This window comes from Saccostrea cucullata, unplaced genomic scaffold, assembly GCF_032062105.1.
Source record: "Saccostrea cucullata isolate Sc308-1 unplaced genomic scaffold, CSIRO_AGI_Scuc_v1 ctg428, whole genome shotgun sequence".
Classification (NCBI taxonomy): Eukaryota; Metazoa; Mollusca; class Bivalvia; order Ostreida; family Ostreidae; genus Saccostrea; species Saccostrea cuccullata.
Genome location: NW_026928261.1, coordinates 131,729 through 150,265, shown reverse-complemented (window position 1 = coordinate 150,265; position 18,537 = coordinate 131,729). Strand labels below are relative to the sequence as shown.

At 34.3% G+C, this 18,537-nt stretch overlaps 2 protein-coding genes across 3 annotated transcripts; both read left to right on the top strand.

Moving 5' to 3' along the window:
* Nucleotides 1-349: 349 nt before the first annotated feature.
* On the top strand, nucleotides 350-6,328 carry LOC134276949 (neurogenic locus protein delta-like). Of its 2 annotated transcripts, none has more exons than XM_062759226.1 (3): nucleotides 350-591; nucleotides 5,138-5,251; nucleotides 6,111-6,328. In XM_062759226.1, exons 1-3 carry the CDS (start codon nucleotides 393-395, stop codon nucleotides 6,263-6,265), a joined length of 468 nt encoding a protein of 155 aa, XP_062615210.1. In that variant the 5' UTR covers nucleotides 350-392; the 3' UTR covers nucleotides 6,266-6,328. The 2 variants fall into 2 exon arrangements, with proteins under 2 accessions (XP_062615210.1, XP_062615209.1); XM_062759225.1 differs by lacking the exon at nucleotides 350-591 and adding an exon at nucleotides 1,936-2,240.
* A 6,928-nt stretch (nucleotides 6,329-13,256) lies between these two features.
* On the top strand, nucleotides 13,257-15,578 carry LOC134276948 (uncharacterized). Its single transcript, XM_062759224.1, has 3 exons — nucleotides 13,257-13,494; nucleotides 14,671-14,790; nucleotides 15,265-15,578. Exons 1-3 carry the CDS (start codon nucleotides 13,284-13,286, stop codon nucleotides 15,393-15,395), a joined length of 462 nt encoding a protein of 153 aa, XP_062615208.1. The 5' UTR covers nucleotides 13,257-13,283; the 3' UTR covers nucleotides 15,396-15,578.
* Nucleotides 15,579-18,537: the final 2,959 nt, after the last annotated feature.

Sequence of the window (18,537 nt, the reverse complement as noted above, 5' to 3'; positions counted from 1 at the left end):
TTAATTCAAAAACAAATCTGGTTAAATTTAGAAGAAAAAAACTAAACTTCAAGCTTTTAAAAAGTTTTGTTCCCTCAATGAAAACAAAATATAAAAAGGTTCTTAATTTAAGAGTTTCATGTTTCAATAATATAAAGCATGCAACGCAAGTGAATATATATTATTAGACATTTATTTTGTTATTGAGTGGTTTATAAATCACAAAGTCATTAATCTAGGATTGTGTAATAACATAAACTGAAACGCTCTTATAGGGTACTGAGTACTACATGTATACATGTCTATAGAATGTTTGTGTGGATGTATGTAATTTCATAATATGTGGTAAAAATTACTTGAACAGCATAAAGAAAGACTTTCTTCAGATCTCTACAATTTATATCTAAAACACAATGAAGCGGTGTCTTCGGATGTTGTTTCATTTTGTCGTCTTTCTTAACATTGTTCAGCAGACCCCAGCACCCGCGGTTGTTTCGTGCAATAGTGATGCTGATTGCGGAGCTAATTCAGTTTGTAATGAACAATGTCAGTGTAAAGAAGGATTTTATTCTTTTGGAAATGAATTTTGTCCCTCTGGAGTAGGCTGTTTTGGTAGGTTGAATGTCAGATGTACACCAAGAATATAGGCTGTTTTGGGTAGGTTGAATTCGGTCCATTTATAGAGTAGGCTATTTTTGTAGGTTAACTTCTGCATGTAATTCTGCCGAACTCGAGTATGTAGGCTGTTTTGGTATGTTGAAATTTTTCCAACTAGAGTTGAATTTTCTCCATATGGAATAGGCTGATTTGGTAGATTAAATTCTACAAATAACATGGACTGTTTGGAACTTCTTTTTTATTTACCAAACTTACAAATGCATTACATTTTCTTCAATTGAGCATTGTGATTTTCTTTTAAAACCATTCCCAGGTAAGTTTGGACTTTCAGTAAGGCGTGGCATTCTCGGCGCTACGTAATTAGCGTCTGTCAAATGGCAAAAAGATTCTCACTGGTTAAGAGGAAATTTAAAATTGTTATTGACAACGATTTTTTGTTGTTATACGTTCCATAAAAAATTTAAAGGCACAGTCTACATAGTTCCAATTTTAAAACTTTGCCGGACTTTTTGATAACTCAATGTTATGTTTTGGTTATTTTCGATACACTAAATAGACTGGCAAATAACATGGACTGTTTGGGACTTTTTTTTTACCAATTTATAAATAAACTACATTTTCTTCAATCGAGCATTGGGTTTTCTTTTAAAACCATTCCAGTGAAGGAATGCTGTGTAAATTTCTGGCAAAAAGATTCTCATTGGTTAAGAGGAAATTTAAATTGTTATTGACAACGATGAGACGACTTAAGCCCCACCTCTTTGCCGGACGAGACAATGTTATTGGTTATTCGATACACTAATTGGCCTATTTTTTAAATAAAGAGTTTAACTTTCATTCCAAAAAAAGAATCAGTACCACTACAGTGATCTCGCTTGGCCCCTATGGTTTACAGTCAATAAAACATGCGATATACATGTATATACTAGTTTATATATCGAAATGTCAAGTTAAAGGTCTCAGCAAGAGTACCATCCCTTATCCGCAACTCCTCTATATATACCACTGAATAAAATTCAATGTTACTTTCACAGATTCCTTATCACATAATGTCATTTTGTACCTCCTGTTTTACTTTTTGATCAACCATTTATTTCGGGTCTCCAAGAGCAAAACATGGACCTTGTCATTATAATCATATTGGAGGGGGGGGGGGGGGGAGGTATCATATAGTGAGCTCGTTGCTCACAGTACCTCTATCTAGTTTTGTTATTGAGTGGTTTATAAATCACAAAGTCATTAATCTGGGATTGTATAATAACATGAAATGATACTCTCTTATACATGTAGGGCACTGAGTACTACATATATATATGTAGAATGTTTGTGTGGATGTATGTTATTTCATAATATGTGGTAAAAATTCCTTGTAAAGCATAAAGAAAGAGTTTCACATTGGCGCAATATCCATCAGATCTCTACAATTTCTGTCTATAACACAATGAAGCGGTGTCAGCGGATGCTGTTTCATTTTGTCGTCTTTCTTTCCATGATTGTTCAACAGATCCTAGCAATGGGGGTTGTTTCGTGCAATAGTGATGCGGATTGCGGAGCTAATTCATTTTGTAATGAACAATGTCGGTGTAAAGAAGGATTTTTTTCTTTTGGAAATGAATTTTGTCCCTCTGGAGTAGGCTGTTTTGGTAGGTTGAATGATGCACACCAAGAATATAGGCTGTTTTGGGTGGGCTGAATTCGGTCCATTTATAGAGTAGGCTATTTTTGTAGGTTAACTTCTGCATGTAAATCTGCCGAACTCGAGTACAGGTTGTTTTGGTAGGTTGAAATTTTTCCAACTAGAGTTGAATTTTCTCCATCTGGAATAGACTGTTTTGATAGGTTAATTAATACAAATAACATGGACTGTTTGGAACTTTTTTTCTTTTTTTTTTTACCAAATTAACTTATTCAATTGAGCATTGTGATTTTCTTTTATAACCATTCCCAGGTAAGCTTGGACTTTCAGTAAGGCGTGGCATTCTCGGCGCTACGTAATTAGCGTCTGTTAAATGGCGAGTAGATTCCCATTGGTTAAGAAATTAAGAGCCATTCTCTGTAATGACTTGAAATTTTATATAGGAGCTGTGGCACGCATAGTCTCAGAATTTCTCCAAACTCTCTATGATAAAAGTCTTTGATACCCTTAACTAAAATCAGGCAAAAATTGGTTGCTATGTGTTATAGTTACCATGGCAACATGTCTAAAAGTTTAAAAAATGACATTTTTTACCATGTTTAGAGCCCCATAATTAACATTTGCGGCAAAGCAAACAATATATGTTTCCAAAAGTTGAAGGCCTGTTGCCTCAAATGCATGATAAACAGGTTTGGTAAATCAACTATTACATACGTTACTATGGTAACAAATTATTTAAAAGTAAAAAAAATATTCACTGAATTTTATAAAGTCATACACGTAAAAATAAAAAGCAATTATAGGATTAAATGTGATCAAATAATAGAGAAAAGAGCCTTGAAACATATACCAAGAACAAATTATGATATTTCAGTTTGGTTGGCAATGGTTGCCAAGGTTTTTATACAATATGTAGAACAGAGAGCCTTCATATTTACACACTGTTTGTTTAAATCTGATCCTATCTTTTAAGAAAGCACATTTCCTCATAACTAATGATCAATTTTTAAAGATGTTGGTGTGATCCTTATTATTTAAAAAAATTTAGTTTTAAATAGAGCGTTGCTATGGAAATAAGCAGAAAAAATACGCTTAAAAATCTGAAATATATTTTGTTACCTTGGATACGTACCCTCAAATGTAGATTCCCAAAACTTTTATGATTGATATTTATTAACAGCTGACCTGACTTTTAATTTTGACTATCATCCAATCTCTAACTGGATGCAAGAAGCTGGCACACAGGGTTTAATATTGATATAAAGTTCACAAAATCGAATATTTTCCCTTCTTGGTAACCATAGCAACAGTGTTGTTTTCTTCGAAATTTTATAATATATGATATTCAACTTCAGTTCTAACAGATAAGTATTATTCAAGCTGAGTCCTTTAATTTGTTTCTTGATTATATGGCAATTTGATTCTTAATGCAGCGAATAATAATTCACTTTTAAGCACTGGTACTTTGTTTCCATGGTAACACTGCAAAGTAGCAATTATACCCAATATTTCTTATGGTTTTGGTGTTGCAAGGTCCTAAGGATGTATATTTGCCAGTCTTAAATTTTCATGTTTTTCCTCAAGACAGTAGCATTAACCCAATCTTAGTTACTGGTTTTGCATGGTTACACTGTGTTACCATGGCAACCATAAAAGTTATTTATGGAATAATATTGCTTATACTTATATACTTAAGGTCAAACATTTTCATTGTTTTTCTTAAGTCGTTGATTGAGTTTGAGCATGTAACACCTACCATTAGTGAATATGGAGTGTTTTTCAGCATATTTCGGCATTTTAAATGTATTCCAAATGTACCCTTGGTTACCACTTACTTAGAGATATATTCTAAACAGTTTCTTTACAGTATAAGTAACATCAAGGTGTCATGTTTTTGTGAGAATGGTTTGTTTGCTTTTTCTAGTTTTTATTAAGCCACAGTCAAGATTTAAAGTGGCTGAAAATCCGATTTTTCAAACTTTTCCGGCTGTTGCCATAGCAACCGAGACACTTAGCAACGAAATTTTGTTTGATATTTGTTTCTGGTGTCAAGTACTAAGCATGGGTGAAGTTTCATCAAAATCGGTGACCATGCGTGGCAACGAAGTTTAAGTGGTTACAGAGAATGGTTATTAATTACATCAGGAACTTTAAATTGTTGTTTACAACGATGAGATGACTTAAGCTCCACCTCTTTGCCGGACGAACAATGTTATTGGTTATTCGATACACTAATTGGCATTTGCCCAAATTTCTATCCCATGTATATTTCAACAGTGAAGGAAAGCTGTGTAATTAAATTTCAGGTGCTAATTATGTAACGTCGAGAATGCCACGCCTAGATTTAAACTGGGAATTGTCCTACCTATTTTTTAAATAAAGAATCAGTACCAGTACAGTGATGTCACTTGTCATACAATTTAGTTGTGAGTTGGCCCCTATGTCTATAGTCAATAAAACATTCGATATACATGTATATTCTAGTTTATATATCGAAATGTCGAGTTGAAGGTCTCAGCACGAGTTTTCTTCTCATTATTTAGATCGATTGATTGATTATTATATTGTTTTACTTCCCATTCGAGAATATTTCACTTATAGAGAGACGTCGCCAAGGCTTCAAATTTTGACGTTTAATTTACTCGATACTTACGCCATTGGGCAGTGAGGGATCTTTAATATTATGCCGATGTCTACCGTGACTAGTCAAAATTTGAGAAATATAGAATGTACATATAAATGTTTCAGAAATATAATACAAAGAATCGCAAAAGAAATTTGAAATTAATATGCGAACTATTTTCACAAAATACTTTGGGGAAATCTGTTGTTGTTTTTTCAAATATCAGATTTTATTTTATTTGTATGAGGGATTGATAACTAACATTGATTGTTATTTTTCAGCAACATGTGATATCGCTGGCGATGGTTCCGAATGTAATAATGGAAAATGTCAAGTGAAATTTTATTTCCCGGAATGTGTCTGTGAGGAGGGATTTGAAGGCGTACAATGCGACGGTAAATATTTCTTAAAATTACTTGATTTTATAAACTTTTTTATGCTAAAATGAGCATGCATATTCATTTTCAGTAACCGTTTTTTCCATTACATATAAACACTGGACTGTAGATATGTACATGACATGTATTGCAAGTATGATCGTGAGGGAAATAAGAAGATTTATTCAGCCAAGAAAAATCATTTTACCCGAGGGCTTAAATTTATTCAGCCAAGAAAAATCATATTCCCCGAGGATTTAAATTTATTCAGCCAAGAGAAATCATTTTCGCCGCGTAGATTAGATTATGCTTAGATTTATTGACCAAAAACAAAATAATTTTCCCCAGGGGCTTTGCACTTTATTCAACGCAGTCAGATGAAACTTCATATGATATTTTTATATATATATATATATATATATATATATATATATATATATATATATATATATATATATATATATATATATCCAAAATTTAAATAATGTCTCAGTAATTGGATAACAATATTAAAAAAAATTAAAAAGAAAACACAAAAATCCTCAGTTAAGCTTTAGCGCTTTCATTTTCAATCTGAAAATGAAAGCGCTAAAGCTTAACTGAGGATTTTGACGAATTTGATTGTAAAACACGATCCTCTTTATTGGATAAGGCTGCAAGGATGCATGTTGCATCTTTGTGGTATTTTACCCTGGCCAAGTGTCAGATGCTGTTTTTCAGCCAATATTTTTCAATGCCCAGAATATGCCATGAGTTCTTATAACTACATATCGACCTACACTGAAGTCATAATTGCATAATATCCAGTCGAGCTTCGTGATCTTTGATTACCTATGTTTTGAAATTAAGATTAAAACTGTCTTAATTCATTCCACAGAAAGAATCAGTACAACCATGACTACCACCACAACAGAGTCAACCACCACTCGAAGACGAAGCGGTGCACTTCCAGTTCTAGCGGCAGCAGTAGGTATTCCGGTGCTCGCGCTAGTAGCCGCTGGGATACTAGGAACTGCTGCCTTTTCTGGATAGAGTGTGTTCGAATCTTATTACTTCAGTAAAACTGTTCACAAATACATGTATGTTGTTTAAGAAGTAATTAAAGAGTTCTATTTTTTTCATTGAGGTCAATGAGTTAGGAAACTTTTTAAGGTCATTACTACGACCAGAAAGGCTCACTTGTAGTAAAATCATATTTTCCAAAACAAGTGATTGAATGCAAAAGTTACTAAAATATTCTTAACAAGATTACTACTAAAGTCAAATCAGGCTTCTCTGGTATTTTCATGATTATATGGAGATAACATGATCAGTATTCAAGCTCAGAATTCCATTAAAACAATACAAATCAGGAGCAGAGCAAACACGGACCTCTGAAACATCAGAGGTGGGATCAGGTGCCGTGCATGAGTAAGCATCCTCTGCTAACCGGTCACACCAGATGCGTGCTCCTTGTCATGATCTGGAAATAAAGTATCCAAAAAATTATTTCAATTTATTTCTTTGAGTGCCCACTGATTTTCAAAGTACTCGGTATTCAAATTCCCCTTCTTTATATAGGAAATAATGGGACTCTCCAAACAACAGAATAATTAGGAAAACACCATCTACTGTACACAGTTCCTCTACCAATAGGATTGCTGTGGGATAGACCGACACAAGTTTTAAAAAACACGCTGGATATTTTCTACACGTCGTTAGTCTACCTTAAGGTGCTCTCTTTCCGTATCGATCAATCAAGAGGGACACGAATGTGTCAAAGCTCTCCTGTAAAATACTATCCTTAATATATTGAACCTTCATTAATACATCTAATGAATATTGATGCGTATATGACTACAAGCAACGTTCAGACTCTCAAGTTCAAGGCCATATAGTGACCTTTTCTGGTGCACGTGTCTTGTTTGTTCACACCTGTCTGATATATCTTAAGAGGGTCAGAATTTTTTAATGCAGAAGGATTTTCTTATCTTATACAGGATGAAATTCGAAAATATCGTAAAATCAAGCATATTTTGTTAATTGCATATTCAAAAGTGAGATGAATAATTATATACAGGCCCATATCAAATGATAATTACAAATTGAATTTTCGAAGAACCATGGCTTTGTATAAAAAATACTAAGCGAGATTACTGTAAAACTCTACTCTTGATTGTTTGTAAGCAACAAATTTGAGGAGTCATGGCTGGCAATTATATAGCCCAAAATTGTTACATAAAACAACAACAGAATATGAAAATTGTCTCTTAACATCTATCATAAGAATTTCATGGTTTTTAAATTAAAAAATGAAAGTAATATAATTAGTTTATTTTTCAAAGGAAATACTTTTAAATGTATAGCTTAAATCAAATTATAAAATTGCCACAAAATAATTCTAAATGATCAATTTCTTACAATAAAGTCAGCTTAGAAGATGAGATAGTTTACATACCCACTGAGTTGTTTTCTTAACATTCGTTTTTCCCGTTATTTCCCGATCATGAAAAGCTCACGGCGGGTGTGACCGGTCGGAAGGGGATGCTCACTCCTCCATAGCACCTGATCCCTTCTCTGATGATTGCTCTACTCCAACATTTGAATCGTTTAAAGGGCTTTTGAGCTTAAATACTGTTCGTTATCTCCATATATTTCATCCTTTGCATGCAGTCTCGTGTGTGTAGCGATAATTTGAAAATGATTTGACACAATGTTATTGCAAATATTACTAAACTTGAGGAATTTTATGGTTCACAAAAATATATCTTTATAGATTTTTTACGGGAATAAAAAAAATAAATACCACGGGGACCATCTACAAATAACAATTCTTCTAGTGCCCACAACGTTTACATTACTGCAAGCAAACTATACTAAACCAGTCCCAGGAAGAGTTAGTAGCCCATTAGCATACCGTTGGCATTTTGGTGTTGAATGTTTACAAAATGACGAAAATAGACCGCCCATATATCCGACCTCCCCAAACTGAAAATATGTAAGATGGTATAGAAAGAAGGTGTTATAGATTCAGAAATTGGACGAATGACCTTAAGCGCTCTAGTAGTATGACGTACTTATACGTATTCGTAGTACGTTCCAAAAGTGCACATGATTGATTTCATGCACAACACAGTTTATTGTGAAAATTACAGATATTGATGCTGTAAGCACCTTCTGTTTATAACCCCCCCCCCCCCGCTTGAAAAGGGGGAGAGTATATAGTAATCGTTATGTCTGTCCGTCCGTCTGTTACGCTTTGGGGTACACATCTCTTATCCGCAACTCCTCTCATACCACTGAATAAAATTTGATGAAACTTTCACAGAATTTTTATTACATATTGTGCATCTCCTATTTTACTTTTTGATCCGACACATATTTTGGGTTTCCCACAGCAAAAACATGGACAATGCCATTATATTCATACGGGAGGCGGGGTTATCATTTAGTGAGCTCATTGCCCACAGTACCTGTTTTACCCCTCGCTTGAAAAGCGGGAGGGTATATAGTAATCGGTTTGTCCGTCCGTCTGTACGTCCGTCTGTCTGTCTGTTACGCTTTGGGGTACTCATCTCTTATCCGCAACTCCTCTCATACCACTGAATGAAATTTGATGAAACTTTCACAGAATCTTTATTACATATTGCCATTGTGAACCTTCTATTTTACTTTTTGATCCGACACATATTTATACCCCCCGCTTGAAAAGCGGGAGGGTATTAAGTTTTTCTGTACGTCTGTCCGTGTCCGTCCGTCTGTCCGTCCGTCCGTCCTTCCGTCTGTCCGTCCGTCCGTCTGTTACGCTTTTGGGTACCCATCTCTTATCCGCAACTCCTCTCATACCACTGAATGAAATTTGATGAAACTTTCACAGAATCTTTATTACATATTGCCATTGTGCACCTCCTATTTTACTTTTTGATCCGACACATATTTTGGGTTTTCCGGCCACAGCAAAACATGGACTTTGCCATTATAACTATATGGAGGCGGGGGGTATCATTTAGTGAGCTCATCGCTCACAATACCTCTAGTTTGTCATTATATTTATATATATGGGAGGCGGGGGTATCATTTAGTGAGCTCATTGCTCACAGTACCTCTAGTTTTATTATATCCCCCGCTTGAAAAGCGGGAGGGTATATAGTAATCGTTAATTCCGTCCGTCCGTCTGTACGTCCAGCCGTCCGTCCGTCCGTCTGTTACGCTTTAGGGTACCCATCTCTTATCCGCAACTCCTCTTATACCACTGAGTGAAATTTAATTAAACTTTCACAGAATCTTTATTACATATTGCCATTGTGCACCTCCTATTTTACTTTTTGATCTGACACATATTTTGGGTTTCCCGGCCACAGGAAAACATGGACAATTTCACCAGTTATAACCATATGGGAGGCGGGGGGGGGGGGGTATCATTTAGTGAGCTCATGCTCACAGTACATCTAGTTTACTTTATTTCTGACTAATAGTTGGGGCAAAAAAAATAGAAAAAGTATTTTCCTGGGTTTTTTTTAATAAGAAGTATCTACCGGTATAAATAATAATTTGATAAGATAAACACTATTTGGTTGATCATTATTTATCTACAATCTATATTGATGGGAAATATTTTTAAAAAACATGGTATTTTTACTTTCGTATATTAACATGATTAATAAAACTATGGAACATGATAAGTATGTGTACATTGCCAAACAACATATTTGCAATTCAATAATTTATGGAGAAGTATAAAATAACATGAAATTTTTACTTTAATATATTAATAAAACCATGTAACTTTATAAGTTTATTATGTATGCATTGCAAAACAACATATTTACCATTCAATAATTCTGATATATATAACCTAGGGCAAGCCTTGCATTAAAGGACATTGATGTGAAGTGTAAAGAAAAAATATTAATAACTTCCCAAGCAAGTAGGGAAAAAAAACTTCACCAATCACAGCAGGATAAACAACACACCAAAACCATATCTTGTAGAGTTTCGACCAATTCAAATTCACTTAACTTTATACCTAAAAGTAGATTGGGGCCTAGTCCCCTAAATCAGAAACCTCTGTGTATTCCTCTGCAGGTTTGGATAACCTGACTTTCCCCCTTGCTTTCTAAGTTCCTTACCCAGCTATGTGTTCTTGGGTTAGATTGTCTTTTTTTTGTTTTTTTTTTTTTTTTGTTTTGGAAGTTCAAGTAAGTGCTTGTTTTTTGGTGTTTCACAGGCTGTACTACATTTAATAACAAAGAAACATGTCATGAGCTTTTAATCGAACATATAAAGAACAGTGATTTATGTTCACTAATACCTACACTATTTACTTTATCGTCTACAAATCCCTTCACTAGAGGAATATGGCAAGTACTAGTAGTTCATGTCGAAAAACGAACTAAGTAAAATAAACTACTGTAGATCAACTTATATTCGCGACGACTTTATTTCGTGATTTACTAGGGGGTTACTAGTGCGCGACGATTAATTTTCGCGAGCAAGCCTTTTTGAATCTGTAGTTAGTAGACACAAATACTATAAGGTCTTGCTCGCGGTGAGAAATATTCGCGATGACGAAGCTCTCGCGAAAATTTCTCACACGAGAATAAAAGTTGGTTTACAGTATCTAAATTAAAAAGTTAACCTTCATGTGATAAAATGAAATACCATATATTTTTATATTGAATTCCAAAACGTCACAAAAACCCTTACAAATAATGATACATAGCGGGTTCCAGTAAATGTTCTACTAATCATTTTTCTTCACTTCTCACTGAAATATTAAAATATTTTTACGGGATGTTTTTGTCCAACTACCACTGATCCTGGGTCAACCGTGAGCTTTCCCCTGACTGTTGAACTCAGATTCTTTAAAACCTCAAGACACAAACACGAGTTACTAATTTGGTACTTTTATATAGAATCAGCAAGGGACATACTTTTACATGAGTTTGGGATGTATCAGCACCGTAGGTCTATAATTTTTAACAACAAATCACACATACCTGTAGTTGAACAGAGGCAGAGTAAAATAAAAGGATTCACAAAAGTATGTAGAAATCAAGTATCAAACAATTATTGAGCGAGTGGTGACATTTAAGCAGCATGTATATAATAGATTTAAAGATGAAAGATTAAGTGTCATTATTATACCTCTACTGATTTTCTTATATAAGAGTAAGGCAGTAAAATGTGAATAATTCCTTAGAAATCTCAGTGAATGGACTAATTCCCCATGCGTTAGTTAAATGAGGTAATCCCTGCTGCGGAAGCTAATTCCCCGGTTATCCGTAATCCTTTACGTATCGGTCTAATATGTTAATGGACTAATTCCCCGTGCGTTAGACTTGAAGCTAATTCCCCGCCATTCGTAATCCTCTATTTGTATCGGTATAATAAAACAGTTAAAAAGTATATCATTGAGGGAGTTAGCAAGATTATAATTTATCACATTTGTCGAAATATATGAAAAGTTTTTATAAAAAATTACACAAAGTCCAAAAAGTTAATTTACAAGGCATTTTATAACAAGTCTGTAAATGTCGTATTTTACACCGTTAAAACAGAACGAGAAGTTTCAGGAGTACTGTGCACCAGAAGTGGCGTAAATCAGATGTGGATACTTACAAATTCCAAAACACTTTTGGAAATTTGAATTTGGAAATTTGAATTTTTTCCAAAATCAACAACAGTAACAGCATGAAAACTTTTCAACTTTCCCATTCCCCCCGATTAATTAAAGTCCATGCTCATTAATATCTGCTCTTTTAATAAAAAATGGAACTCGTAAATTTTATGTACTTACCTTGTTTTTGGTGATTTGCAAAATTATTTTGTTAAAAGCATTCTGATTGTACACATAAGCACTCTGAAGTTGACATCGAAAAGATGCTTGAGTTTCTGATTGACAATATTTATGTGGATTTGGGAGACAAGCAAGGTCTTCCAACAATCTGTAGGAATTCCCATGGGTACCAAAATTGTGCCCTGTTATCTTACAGCAGATTTACTTTTTATTTATAATGAAACAGAATTTGTTCAAAGTCTTAAACGTGAAAAGAAGAAAACACTTTCTGTGGCCTTCAACTCGACATTTAGACATATCAACGACGTATTGTCGATTAACAATGGTTATATTCTTATTCTTATATCGATAGGATATATCCCGGTGAGCTTAAAATAAATGTACCACAGAGTCTGACACTTTTTTTTCAAAGTAATTTTGTTGACGACCATTCATAACATACTTAAATTACTTAAATTTCCAACTTTTATTTTTGTTTTAATTGATGAAGCAGTTGTCGACTGTATCAAAAAGCCCTTCCTAACTCACCACGAGGAATGATTGTACATAGTATACAACAATCGTTTGACATTCTCTTTTATGGCAGTTGACATTTTTGTAATTTAGGGGCTTGTATTAAACCATTTGCTGGATCCGGCAATTTTTCTTTGTAAAGGATATAAGGATTTTTTTATGAAATTTAGGAATCCAGCATAGGTAGTGTCCTCTACAATTGCAAAAATTTGAATTTTTCAATTAAAATTTGTATATTGTCATATATAGATTTTAATTGAAAAATTCAAATTTTTGTAGAGGACAGTAGGCTAGATTGAATTCACCTTGGCTGAATGGAATGACAAGAGTGTAAACTACTGGAATGTGATTTTGAATTAAGTTAGAAATATTCAACCTTGTAAAAATATCATTGATATATAGTAAAGCGATTTTTAGATTTTTTTGGGGGGGGGGGGGTGAAAAAATTAATAAGTGTAAGGAATATAGCATCATTCACTTCAAATTGGTGTTGTTCTCTCGCATTCTAGAAACATTTCTGTCCACAAGCACTATATAGTATGTTGTACCTATGTAGATACATCTCATATCAGTACTCGTCAATCCAGATGAAGATTCATTCGAATGAATATTCATATTATCAATATATGAATACCATTATGTAATTTTGTAATATGTACGTAGTTATAACCCGCTCGTACATTGGTTGTGGCTCCTTCTACCCTCCCCGGCAGTATATAAAATGACTTGGGCCCAAGTCGTACACGAAAGCCTGACGCCATGTTTTGGGGTAGTATGACGCGTTTGCTTTTCGCTGTTGGCTTTCTGGCTATCCTTCATACTGCATACGCTGGCTTAGACGTCGGCGTTGTTGATATCGTGTGTGTCACAACGGAAGAATGCCGGGCACGTAATAGAGAACTATATTGCGAAGCCGGGCGATGCAGATGTCCACGAGGAAGAAATTATGATCCCCAATATGGCTGTGTTGGTAAGTTTAGCATTGGACAAGGACGGCTCATTTTAAGAGGGCTGTTTTATCCGCTTTTTTCTACATTGAAAATTGAATTTGTCTGGATAATAAGTAAGAACATTATCAATTCTTTTATGAAATTTCAATATGGGGATAATTTATAACCTGGTACTGCTTTAAGCAACTCAGTATCTAAAACATTTTTTTTTTCACTTACGTGAAGTTAGATAATTTAAGTAGGAAGAACTTTTCCGGTTTATGAGATACAGTATAGCGGTTAAGGACATTCGAAACGTAGGTTGAGCTTTATCGTGTTTTTCCTTTGAGTTGAAGAGTTATAAAACTTAATTGAGGGATCTTTGTGCTACATTTTGACGTCTATATATACAGTGTACATATACTGTTGTAGACTTATTTTGAAGCAAATTCAGATAAATAAAACACCGAGGAATATATGCTTAGTAATTTTTGTATACTTTTTTCAGTTATAACAAAATTAATGAATATTTTTTTCAAAACCCCTGGTAATGCCTGCTTATTTTTTGTCTATGAACATCTGATGGCACTTTAATCTGAAATTGAGAATATCTTGAAAAAATATCAGTAGGTAAGGTACTTACGTTGCATATGTCCTTTAAAGTCATTAACCCCGTATCCCACCCCTTCTACCACAAGTTTACTCCGAACATAATCTAGTACACGCATTTCAACTGGTTAGAATGGGACAAAGTGAATAATGAGTCTTGACAAAATACTGATAACACAACACCAACGGTGCGATTTGAACATTCGACTATTCTGTTCAAGATTTAAGACTAACAAGTACTTTGTTAAGTGCTTTTAAAAACATACACACAACAAAATAAAATTGCATGTTTCGGTCAACCGGTTGCTTACTGAAAGGTCTGGAAATGTAGTGTCTTAACTGGTGTCCTTTCTGACATAATTTATTTTATCAAATAAACTCTGCAAAGTCATATTGCAGAGTTTATTTGATAAAATAAATTATGTCAGAAAAGACACTGGGCTCCGATAGAATGGCACACGTTTCGAAATTTTATCATCATCTTTCAGTTTCTTAAATATCTAAATGAGAGAGTTTTTGTCCTGTAATTTTATGCAGGATCACAATGTTAAAATTTCCCATATTTTGAACAACACATGGATAACACCTGTCATAATTTAACTTTATAGAGGGCTGCAACCCATTGGAGGGTGAGGCTGCGTGTAATTTCAGAGGAGATTGCAGATTAAGGAGCAGCGGCAGATACGAATGTGACTGTGACAGAGGGTATGAAGGCAGCAACTGTATGGGTAAGATATTCACGAAGGGAACAATTCCCCTTAAAATTTGTTTTCTCTAAAAGTTACGACAAACTTATCACAAAGTGGAACATACCCCCTTAAAAATGTGTTTTCTATCATAGTTATTATAAAATATTCATGAAAGGGAACAACCCCATTTAAAAAATTTGCTTTTCATCTACTACATGTTGAGTATGTATATGTACGTTTCATACGTTTCTTATGCAAGCTGATAATTTTGGCTTTAAAAATAGTGTTTCCTTAAAAAAATTCATCCATGCAAGTTAAATGACTTTTTACATGTAACACTCAGTTGTGAATATTGTAAAGCAAGAATATGAAATTTGTTTGAGTTTACCATATCCAGAATTAACAATCCCCAGGGAACGGTAGCTCGATCACCGTCTCAAAAAGTGGACGGACGTCCATCTCGAGTTTCTTCTGACCAAATACAAATTAACAAAGATGTGATTTTATTTTCAGACAGAACTACGACAACCACCACTACTCGCAGACGAGGCGGCGCTATAGGTCTCGTGGCAGCCGCCGCCGGTATCCCAATAATCGTCTTGGCAGCCGCCGCCGCAATAGGAGCTTCCGCCCTAGGAAAATAAAGTCCAAAAGAACGTGCAGCCCGCCGCATGATAACAACAATAAAATGTCTGTCACAATTTTTATATTATATACTTTTGGAAAAACAAGGATGTTCTAAACAATTTGAGTTTTGCTATGTGTGTTGGATACAAGAGAGAAAGAGGTCAGAAGATTTTTTTTTATAAAGAACACAAGTACTAGTATTATATAGTTTTATTTCATTTTGTACGTACTGGTAATTTACGCCATTGCCAATTTCTTTAAGACTTCACAGTATAAGAGCTAGAGCCACTTCATGCATAAAATGGCCCTGTCCTTATAACAATTAATAAACTGTCACCCTTTTTCCCATTTCATATATCAAAATAAAGTAGAGACTTAGTGCTTTCATTTCCTATATTAAAATTTCTTTTTGAGAATCCAAGTATTGCAAAACAGGCTTTGAGAAAATGCAATAATCTTGGATTTTGCAGAAAACATGCGTATTTGACTACATTTAGCAAAGAATTAAAAGATGAGCACAGCCCACGATCCGAAAATTAAAACATGTTTTTTTAATTTTCAGAAATATATCTTTCATTAAGTAATTGCACATTTTGGATCAGAGGTTGTGCTCTATATGAAATATTGGGGAAAAAAATGCCTCAATTTTTGGCCATTTTTAAACGAATTTACATGATAAGGGGAAAATGACGCATTTTGTGACGTCATAATGCATTGACTAGAGGGAAAATTACGTCATGTTTTATAGATACATGGTCACAAACAGTCTAAGTGAATACGCGTTTTCAACCTAAACTGAACAGTTTTGATTTTTTCAGAAATTCTCGGGGCCAAAAAAGCCCTTAAGTGGTTCTTGCTCTTTCTAAAGCTATTATTATGCAGGGGAAAAATGGAGAAAAAACTGCGACAAAAAATATGTTAGACCAATGTTTCTAAATTCTCTTTTCAAATCATCTACGCTAATAAGGTGTTACTCTGCTATCTGTTTTCGACCAATGCCTATCGAGGTAAGGAATTACAGGCTCCGACTGCCGCCGAGGGTATCCCCATTATCATTCGACAATCTTCGGCTGATTCCGTCACCTTCATCAAACATGAGGCACGAATCGAATCGTCCCAGCCGTGCTGAGTGTCCCCACTGTTACACAGGTAGCTGCTACTGGTCTTAGAGTTCGGAAAATAAAGTGTTTACATGTAAGAAAGAGCATCCCACTTCATTATATTTACAATAAAAAAAGTCACTAATTTTGAACCTTATTTACTCTACATAGGAAGACGAAGACATGAAAAACAGCTTGATTATTAATTGTTCTGTGGTGAATGGGGTGGGGGGCAGGTCCAATTTAATTTTTTATAGACAAATCCCCTTTAGTATTTTATTGCTTTATTTGTACCCATCTAATCTTTTCCGTCCTTTCTTGAGGCAAAAGATCAAAGATAAAATTGGAAAAATGGTGAGGGGGAAAAATACAAAAGATATCAAATATCTTAATGCTATTCATATAAAGTTACATATTCATAAAACACAGGTGCTGAGAATCAATGCAATTTTGATCAAAAGCCTTTGTGCTTGAAACATTATCCTCTGGTACATTGGTTTATTCATCTTTATTCAATTCAGAAGCTATATTTCTCAAAAAAGAGGGATTTTTATTATTAAAAATAAGCAAATTGGGGCAATTCCGGATTCCACATCTGACAAAGTCGTGTTTGTTTCCCAGCTATTTAGAGATTAAGCTTTCAAAATTCTTTTAGTTGCAATCTTAGTAGATTTTGATTGGTTGCAAAATTTAAGATATATCAATATCGGGGGACTTGTAACTTTCTTCATAAGGATAAGAAACGTGTTGTAAATACAAAATGAGCTCAATCATTTTATCAGTGAATCACATAATAAAACAATTATTGCTGTTTTTCGGCCAATACAATGATTTAGCCATCTTCAAAGTACAATATTCACCTCGCCCTTCGGGCTCGGTGAAAATTGTATTCCTCAGATGGTTAAATCATTGTATTGACCTCAAAAACAGCAATAATTGTATAGCATTAAAGCTGCTTACATGTACATACATTTATTTATTTCACCAATCAAGGGCCCTCTGGGGGCATACACAATTAAGAAACAAACAATATAATCATGATTATAACAATGCAAAATTGACTTGATCCTCACTTGTAAAAGTTCTCAGATTTGAAGTACTGATATACAGGATAGTTCACAATGAAATATAAGCATTACATATAATATAATAATAATAATACAATATGAAGAAAGAACAAATAATGATAAAATACCAAGCTCCTTTATACTGCAATGACCAGGCGGATAATAGCAAACAAGTACATGTAATCATATTATTATTATTAATCATATAATTAAAAAAAAGTATGTATATTTTGTTGGCCTGGTAGTATAAGGTACCAAGGGACGATGCCTATTGAGCAGTCTGGAAAAAAAATGAAAAACCAGCTTGCTCGGTCTTGTACCTCTAGCAACCAAGACAGCTTGTAGGAGGAAAACTTAATTTGTTGGCCGGACTACCTGGGGCACCAAGGGACGGTGTCTATTGAACAGTATGACAATACAGACTGTCAGTCTTGTACCCCAAGTAGCCAGGACTGCTTGGGGTACAGAGGATCCTAGTATATAACTTGAAATGTAATACATAAAGATACTTTTCTTTTTCTAAATCATTGAAGATGCTATCTTATGTGTCAAACGATGGTTGAAGTTTGGTTTAGGTTTGTTAAAGTCCTTGAAATGGGAGACCCATATTGAAGGATCAATTGCCTCAGTACCGTTGTTTTTCTCTACTCCTTGAAGCTTATCTATTAGATTCCAGTAAGATTTAGGGTTTTCATCGTGTAACATTTCTAGTTGTTTTAATAAAGATTGTTTGTATTTGCGACACTTATATTTTCTTGATTTTGTATATTCTCTATATAATTTGTAATAGTGATTTTTAACAGTAGGGTCTTTTGGGAATCTCGAGTATATTTCACCATAACTGAGGAGGTTTCGCCTCATTGTATTTAAGTCACCATCAAACCATTTCTGTGATTTTTTATTTGTCTTGTGTTTTTTTTGCATTTTCGTAGAGATTTATCGGCACTTTTCATTATTATGTTTGTTAATTCTGTGAAGGCATTGTCAATTAG

Excerpts from the sequence above, each read along its gene's own strand:
- LOC134276949 (XM_062759225.1), top strand. The coding sequence starts at position 2,039 with ATGAAGCGGTGTCAGCGGATGCTGTTTCATTTTGTCGTCTTTCTTTCC. Across the intron at positions 2,241-5,137 it reads CTCTGGAGTAGGCTGTTTTG|CAACATGTGATATCGCTGGC; the intron begins GTAGGTTGAATG and ends GTTATTTTTCAG. Across the intron at positions 5,252-6,110 it reads TGAAGGCGTACAATGCGACG|AAAGAATCAGTACAACCATG; the intron begins GTAAATATTTCT and ends TTCATTCCACAG.
- LOC134276948 (XM_062759224.1), top strand. The coding sequence starts at position 13,284 with ATGTTTTGGGGTAGTATGACGCGTTTGCTTTTCGCTGTTGGCTTTCTG. Across the intron at positions 13,495-14,670 it reads TCCCCAATATGGCTGTGTTG|AGGGCTGCAACCCATTGGAG; the intron begins GTAAGTTTAGCA and ends TTAACTTTATAG. Across the intron at positions 14,791-15,264 it reads TGAAGGCAGCAACTGTATGG|ACAGAACTACGACAACCACC; the intron begins GTAAGATATTCA and ends TTTTATTTTCAG.